The sequence below is a fragment of the Panicum virgatum genome, chromosome 2N, assembly GCF_016808335.1.
Source record: "Panicum virgatum strain AP13 chromosome 2N, P.virgatum_v5, whole genome shotgun sequence".
NCBI lineage: Eukaryota > Viridiplantae > Streptophyta > Magnoliopsida > Poales > Poaceae > Panicum > Panicum virgatum.
The window spans coordinates 21,355,607-21,364,448 of NC_053146.1; the positions used below are offsets into that span (position 1 = coordinate 21,355,607).

Here is an 8,842-nt window from a genome sequence, read left to right on the forward strand (position 1 = left end):
AACACTGTTACCTAGACTGCCAAGTCAGCTTTTCTGTGAAATGAAACTACTATGAAACTGTCACTCTCAGTGCACAGTTTCGTTGCACAGTTTCATAGACAGGATGCAGTATTTAATATGTGGATTGTGTTGTGATCAAATGTACCATGAGAACTCTATAGCATTTTTTGCAATTGTTTGTAAACTACGTATTAGTCTAGGAACATGGTAAATAAATATTGTTGTAGCCAAAATAAATATTTGGATTAACTTCAAATATCCACACGATCTTAAATGGGCATATATATGAATGGTAAAACTATAAGCATCAACAGATCCTGGTGGAACTCCATTACACCAGCATCTACTAGGAAATACAAGCATCAATATGTACATTTTCGGAGTGAATTATCAATTCTAATTAAACAGGAAAATGTAAGGCACAAAGACAGGATTGAGTACTCTTTTCAGAACAGCACAAGGACCACACTGAATACTATTTTCAGAACATAACAGCACAACAGAACATAGCTTCGATCAGGCTGTATAGAAAGAGCATAACAGCACATGGATCACACTTAATACTCTTTTTAGAACAGCACACTGAATATTCAGTAAGACTACAGAATGTCATGTGGCACACAAAAATCAACAGTACAAATGTCGAGAGGACAAAAACCAACACCAACTCTGGAAGACAGTGGCACTCACCTGCAAATTCAGTAGCTGTTCACATTCACCTGCAAAGGTCACCAACTCTGGATGACAGTGGCATTCACATAATAAATAAAGTAGCAGCAGTTCACATTCACATAGCAAACAAAAGGACCAGTTCGCATTCACATAATTAAGAAAGGAGCAGTTCCCAATCCTAAGTAACTGACCAAAAGCACAAGCCTCCCAATTGATATCCTTACACATATGCCATCTCCTGAGAAAATCACAAGGTAGGAACTGATATTCAGATTATAAAATAAGCAATCTACCTAAGAGCAGAATCACTAGGATGAAGCAAAATCACCACCATTAGGGTTCATCATCATTTTTGAAAATCATCTTCTCCATCTTGAGCAATGTCTTCTCGTGGCTAATCTTCCCTTCGGCTGACATCTGACTTGTGTCTCGAGCCAGCAAAGCAGTATAAGCTTCGACTAACTTTGCTTCCTTGTGGTCTTTTGCAGTATGCAGATTCTTCTTCTCATACCTCTTTTGTGCTTCTTCCATCAGCTGGTCGTCAGAGTATCCACTCTTATTCATTTTAAAAACTGAAATCCAATAGCCATTGAATTCATTTATCATTTTGCTTAGGCGTGTCCAATGGATCTTCAGGCTGTTAGTATCCCTATGATGATCTCGTTGGCTGTTTTGGTTAAACTCCTTAGTAATTTGACCCCAAAATGAATCACTTTTCTTATCATTTCCATGAATAGGGTCTTTAGAAGTATTCAGCCAAGCACTTGCCAGTCTCACTTCTTCGTCATGTGACCAATATCTTTTCTTTACTGACTTGCTTGCCTCAACACCATCATCTTCATCGAGGTCAATGCTGGCCCTTTCATTGGCATATGGTGCTGCAGGTGCTGGTGATGGTGGCTGAAAGTTGTTTGTAGCTCCAACAAAATGTGAATTTTCACCAAAAGGTTGCAAAGGTGGCAAAAATGATTGCTGAAACATATTGAAATAACCAGCCCTACAATGCCAATGAAAAAAATTAATACTGATAAATGAACTAGGAATGCTGATAAATGAACTAGGAATGTCTAACACATACTAGGAATGCTACAGAACTGTCTTTCCTCAACTCACAAATTTTGACCACAAGGAATGCATCACATAAATCACGAGTGAACTTTGTTTGGCATCACATAAACATTGTAAATAAACTACTGCATATTTCATCTATGCATATTGAGTCTAGTAGAACATGGTAAATAAACATTGTTGTATCAAAACAAATATTTGGATTACATTCTATAAGCTCTTCCCTCAACCATCAACATAAACTCCTAGCTAATCCCTTTCTTAAAGCTTGCAGATCAGTATTGCGAAGTGTTCAAAGCTTTGTGAGGCACAAAATATTTACCATGGATTTGTGCAGTGGTTTCCATGTGGAGAAGAAATTTCGGGTGCCGCCGGAGAAGCTGCAAATCTAGGCAACCATGGACCGGACGATGGTGGGGGAGGCGCTGCCGGAGAAGCTGCCGCCGGCGGAGGAGCTGCGGACGCCGGAGGACGAGTGCCGCTGCCGCTTCTCTTCGACGGGCCGCCGTTGAGCTGGGGGACCCCTTTCCCCCGGCGGGACATGGTGTAGGACGAGCCGACGAGGAGTCGCGGCGGTAGGCGCGCCGTGGCGTGGCGGCGTCGGTGAGGAAGTCGGCCCGGCCAGCACGGTAGGGCGGCGGCGGATCTGGGAGAAGGGCAGGGCGGCGGCGGATCTGGGAGAATGGTGGGAGGAAGGGAAGGGGCCTCACCGACTGCAGGAAGGGAGAGGTGGATTTGGCGCGAGCTGAGGAAGGATTTGGCGCGCGAGGTCCGAGCGGGAGCGCGGGACGAGGGAGCGCCGCCGCCGAGCGCACGGGATCCGCCATGAAATGCTCGCAGCTCTCAGTGCGCGTTTCGTCGACTTGGAAACTGCGCCGGACTCGTTTCGTCCCCACGAAACGGTTCCCTCCTCTCTCCTTGCAAAGGTCTTGGCACGACCTCATTTTTGATGAGGTGTCCACTCATTTAATGCCATGAAATCCACGTGAAATCGCCACTGGGATTGGCCTAAGCAGTTGTGTGTTGTCGTTGCATGGACGTTGACATGAACACGCAGTCAGTCGTACATGCGTGCGTAAGATCACACGTGTCATGCCTGCTTTAGGTCCCGATCGGTAGGTCGTTGCATTGGCAGCAAACGAAGCTAAAAACGATCACTTCCCTTGCGTTGTTTGACTAACAAGTCAAATCACGCTCCCTAACCAACTCGCTAGGTACAGAATGTTGTGGATCCTATACGTAGGATGCATGGTTGTGTTTCGAACATGATGATTTTCTCTTGTGACTAAAATTTTTGGGGAAATTACTCCGTTTCCTGTAATTTTCTGACTCCGAAAAGATTTCTCCAAAAATTTGTTATAGAATTGTACAAATATAGCATGGTTGTACAAATATTGCAGTCGTTAAATTTTACTCACTCTCCATTTTAGACACTGTGAACGAATTCTCTGATCATATAGCTAGGTCGTCGTCAAGCCATGCAATAGAATTGTACAGGACTTCGTAGAGGCAAATGCTATGGTCCAAAGTAATATATATATATATATATATATATATATATATATATATATATATATATATATATATATATATATATATATATATATATATATATATATATATATATATAGACACACACACACAACACACACACACACACACACGTACATTTTTTCCCCTCAGTTTGCTTTATGGTCTTTATATATATGTTCATCTGAATTTTTTTTTACTTTCCTCGTGTTAGCGATGAGAGTATATATATATCCAGGATACTATCAGGTGCCCCTCTGTTGATCGAAGAACTCTGTTTTATCCCTAAATATGCGCATTTGGGATTTTTTTAAAACGAGGCTGCCCCCATTTTCATTACTCAGAACGGAAATATGGGCATTTGGGATTATTTGACCCCTTCTAAAACACATGAACGAATTAGCTAGCTGATTATCGTCGACATGATCTAACTGCATGCGTACACCCTTGCTTGGCGCCGATCGAATGCATGGACGTCCTTGGCACGCACGCAGGAAAGCACGTAGAGAATTCTTGGAAGCTTCGGCAGCAGCAGCCGGTATTAAAATGCACCCGGCCGTACCCCACAGGAAATTAAAACACATCAGCGAGTATTAATTCCATCTTTCTCTGTAATAATAAGTAATAAGCACGTACAAAATAAAAGATCGATTATTTCATTAATCCAGCAAGTTGGCGATCGATCAAATGATAGTTCGTCCACGATCGATCGATCGAGTTAATCATCATTCATGATCCATATGTATATGTATATATATTCTTCTACCATGGATCGAGTTAGTCGGGCTACTTTCAGTATATCACTATTCTGATCTTCAGCTCAAGATTAAGCTGGTCACTGCATGCGGCAATGTGGCATTCCGAAATCGGATCGATGATCAGACATGCGCGCGCGCGCCGGCGCGCGTGCCTGCGCTACTTCTTCTTCCGCGCCGACGACGAGCCGTCGGCGTCGTGGTTCCGGAGCATCTCCTGGAGCACCTCGTCGTCGAGGTACTCGAACTCGATCACGTCCCGGCCGCCGGGCGGCGGTTGCTGCTGCTGCTGCCTGGAGGAGGAGGAGGAGGAGGAGCTGCCGGAGCCGGAGCCGCGGGAGGCGGCTGCGGCGTAGACGCGCGCGTCCTCGGGGAAGTTGAGGACGGCGGCGGCGCCGCGCATGGAGTAGGCGGAGCGGTCGTAGGCCCTGGCGGCCTCCTCGGCGGTGTCGAAGGTGCCAAGCCAGATGCGGACGCCGTGGCGGCTCGAGTCGCGGATCTCCGCCGCGTACTTGCCCCAGGGCCGCCGCCGGACGCCGCGGTACTTGGTCGGCTCGCCCTCGCCGCCGTCCATGCCGGCGATCGGCGGCGGCTCGCGCGGCTCTGCTACTGGTGGCGCTCGATGCGGCGAATGGGCAGCGGGGCGCTGGTGTGTGTTGCGAATTGAGTCGAAGTGCTCGGACGATGGTACGGTGCGTGGCGGGAGGTGGCGGCGGGCGGCAAGCAACGGGACTGGAATGGAATGGAAGAGGAAGGCGCGCGGGGCGGGGCATTTATAAGGGCCAGGGAAGGTGCATGGGAAAGGGATATCGAGGGTGGGCCCGGCACGTGCCTGCATTGGTTCCCTCCTTTTGCTTCCAAAAAAAAAATGATCTCGCCCGCTATTCCATCGCTATATTTATGGTGAGTTGGGTGATGATCTCTGCATCGATCCATCAGGTTTTTCTGTGGAGGGAGGAGCCCGGGGAATAATGGAATCGATCGATCGGCTGATCGAACTGAACAAATGGATGGAGATGGAGTGGAATAGAATCAGATCATCGTACTACCTCGGTCGTCCCCTTTTCCTCACTCCCAAGCCTGGTTCCACCGCCCTGTATTGGTGGGCATAGCTGGTGGCTGCTGCTGAGTAGCAGGTCCAAATTTCTCCTTTTCAACTCTTACCATCATCCTTTTGTATGCTGATGATGACACTAATAACTAGTAATAAAATGAAAACGTGTTTTTGTTCCATTCCCCGTGTATGTGTGCCTGATCCTACAGTACACTATCTTATTCTTGCCGATGGCCAACATTCAGTGCATCTCCCATCTTCTTCTTTTTTTCTTGACAGATTTTCCACTACTCGGAAATTGAATTTCATAGATGGCTCAAAACAGGAAATAGGTAAAACCGACTGGAAAATTAGGGAGAATTATTTCCATGATGGTGTGTTATGGGCAAAAGCCACCGGTAAATTACATTTTCATGTTTGATTGCTTGAACATATAGGTTAATTAATTTATAATTTTCCTATGTGTTTGTTAATTTTACAGTGCTTGCAAAAACTACTAGGATAATTTATAATTTTCATGATTGCCCATCTAGAAGCTGGCTCAATGGAATACCAAAAAAACTACAAACCTCTAGTCCTTGTAGGAGCGGCAGCCTTGTGTTGGTCTGTTTGGCTCTGCAGAAATACTGTCGTATTTAAAAACAAACATTCTTCTTTTTTGCAGGTAATATACTCGATTACACATTGGCTTCGTACTTGGGCTATCCTTCAACAGCCGGCTTTCCAGGAGGTACTTGTTGTGGCATCTCAGTTCTTGAAGCGGGTATCCAAGGGTTTTTTTTACCTGGACACATGAATGGCGGTTTAGTCTTAGGATTGACAGTCATTAGTATACCCTTTTGTGTTTCAGACTATTTTAGGTTGTGTGCCATTTTGGCATAAGTCGGGAAAGTTTCAAGTCGTAGTATCAACTTAATGTAACTTCTTGAAATCAATAAAGTTTTCCTTTTCCAAAAAAAAAAGAGATCCACCATGGGTACACTCACATATAAAAAGTAACATAAAGAAGAAACAACAAATACTTACTTTCTTGTCGTATGTTTCTCCTAGCTCGTTACACTTGAGATCCACCATCTTACACATGTTGCAGATGAGCAATCGGAACATATATGCCAAAATCAATGTTCAGAAAAATCTGGCGCTTATCCATTATATGTGTGGTGTGTGGGTGTATTTTAGGGTTTAGAAGTTTAGAGAAGGGGTTGCCAATGCTGGGATGTTGTGCCTCTAAGATAACCTCCACCAACCTCCAAAAACTTCTTTTGACTCCAATAAACTGCTATTATATTAGAGTTTGGACTGCTCTTGTAGTCCCCAAATATACATACCAATTCTTATTTTTTGATCCCTAAACTTTGCCCACTCTCCAAATCAGCACTCCAAACTGGAAGAAAGCTCCTCCCCAATAGGTCCCCCACTACTGTTTGGTTGGCATGCCAATAATCGCGCTTGTTTAGACCCTTCTTCCACCCATATGCCACACCATGACCCCGTGACGAGGGACACCACAGAGAGCCAGAGCTTGGGAAGGAGGGGGTCGACCGCGTAAGAGGACATGATGCTTGTTGGTGAGGAATGGAAGGAGGAAGAGCTTGCCGATGGAGGGCGTAGAGACGAGAGCAAATGAAGGAGATCCACCGGCGGGATATGGGCTAGCTAACCATTGGAGCCTAAGAGGGATCTCCAATGCGGGATCTCGCCTTGGAGGGGAGGGAGGGATGGAGAGAGTTATTGGTACGTGGGGTTGGATAACTGGGGATGTGAACTTGGTATTGGAGCTTCTAGATACAGGGATGAGTAACTGAGGGACGGATGGAGATAATTTTAAGTCGTATGATCAAGGTACCCGCAAGAAGAAGAATTGAAGAAGTCTTGTTCATCACTCCACCCTTGGCAAGTTGGGTGCCTCCTGATCCACCTCCAAAGGCAAGGTTTATTAAGCTAACACAGGAAATTGATGGCAATTCTGAAATATCCAAATTCGCAAATAGGCCCCTTATTGATGGCTCCATCAATTTAATTGGAAGATTATGGGGGTAGTCGGAGTACAATTGCACAGGGACCATGTATAGTACTGCACATATAAATCTTCGGATGATGGCGACAACAGTGACAAGGATTCACCAGAATAGACTTGTGTGACGGTGACACTATTGGTTAAAGTTATAGTAGTACACTGGATCCGGGCGTGGCATGGAGGCCATGGAATTGTAGTAGTGGCTGTGACTGGGGGCGATCGAGATTGCTCAGTGAGGGGTGCAATTAACCGCGCAGGTGCAGGTGGATCCGTGCACACAGGGGCGCAGCAGCTGGAGGCTCAAGCTAGCAGCTGGTTCGCTGCTTCGAGCAGCCAGCGCTGCTGCTGAGATGGGGAGAGCATCAATGATTGTGATGTGATATATCAAAAAAGTGAGTGATTGCTATGTGTATTTCGAAGAAATGCTCTGGACTTTACTTAAAAAAAAGAAATGATCTGGACATGATGCGGTGAACTATATATTGCTAGGCAGCAGCCTTAGGCTTCAGTTCACCTTATCTGAGCAGCTAGTATATATAGTATTAGTAAACTAGCTGCTGGCTAAACCACGTGCACGTGGTTAACTGTATGATGCATGCACCCTAACTTTATTCTCCAGCATTCGTATGTGTATTGTGATGGATACATCATGCATCATACTACGTGTATATTATATACAATTACACACGTGTTAGAAGAGCGCTAATTACTCACTAATAACTAGGATGTTGGGACGAGGGGACTCATGCTTTAGTCCCATCACATAGGATGTTGGACACCAATTATAAGTATTAAATGTAGGCTGCTTATAAAATCAATTAAATAAATGGAGGCTAATTGATGAGATAAATTTATTAAACCTAATTAATACATCATTAACACATATTTATTGTAGCATAATATGGTCAAATTATAAATTAGTTAGACTTAATAGATTCGTCTCGTTAATTAGCCTTTATTTATACAATTGAATTCACAATTAGTCCATATTTAATACTCTAATTAGTATTCAAATATGATGTGACGTTAGTCCCCACCCCCAACAGGCTCCAAGCCCAGTCTCAATGGGAGTTTCATAGAGGATTTCATAACATTAAATATTATCAATTTTGCTGATATGTCAAGAAGAGAGAATGATAGAGTTTTATGGGATGTGAGAAAAATTTCATCACCATGAAACTCATCTAGTACAATTAACTAGTAGTTTTCAATCTAGTTAACTGTGTCTATACAACTTTCACAGTCTAATGGTCGAGGGACGGCGGCGGCTGTTGCAAGCTCAGTCAGCCCTTCTTGGCGCGCGAATGGTGGCTGTGGCGCAACCTGACTATGGCTTGACCAGAGGGGCCAGGTGGAGCGCCGGGAGCCGCCAAGTGGGGAGCGGCGACGGCGTCAACGTCGGCCGGCCGGCCGGGCCCATGCGTGTGTGCTTGTGCATACATGCATGCATATCGCATCGAATCATCGTGCGGCTGTCGTCGCGACTCAGGTCGGTGGCGCCCAGGCGTCTCCGGTCAGCCTCAGCTCGCTGCTTTCTTCCTTGGTCGCATCGCCGGCCTGGACGCCGCCATGCACCCTGTCTGCCTGCCTGTCTCCGTCCCTGTACCTGTGTTGGATGAATGGATGGATTCCATTTCTGCACTCCCATCGATCGAACATCGATGGATGGATCGACGATCCAAGGTGGCTGATCGCGTCGCACGCCAAGTTATGCCAAAGTATTTTTTTTCCGGGAAGCACATCATT

At 45.4% G+C, this 8,842-nt stretch overlaps 1 protein-coding gene and 1 long non-coding RNA gene across 2 annotated transcripts; both read right to left on the bottom strand.

Moving 5' to 3' along the window:
• Nucleotides 1-742: 742 nt before the first annotated feature.
• Nucleotides 743-1,152, bottom strand: LOC120658771. Its single transcript, XR_005668836.1, has 2 exons — nucleotides 1,004-1,152; nucleotides 743-910 (listed from the first exon to the last, which is right to left on the bottom strand). It is a non-coding gene; the product is annotated as an uncharacterized LOC120658771 (long non-coding RNA).
• Nucleotides 1,153-4,185: 3,033 nt separating this feature from the next.
• LOC120662492 (ethylene-responsive transcription factor ERF096-like) lies at nucleotides 4,186-4,599 on the bottom strand. Its single transcript, XM_039941627.1, has one exon. It carries the CDS (start codon nucleotides 4,597-4,599, stop codon nucleotides 4,186-4,188), a length of 414 nt encoding a protein of 137 aa, XP_039797561.1.
• Between the last annotated feature and the right edge of the window lie 4,243 nt (nucleotides 4,600-8,842).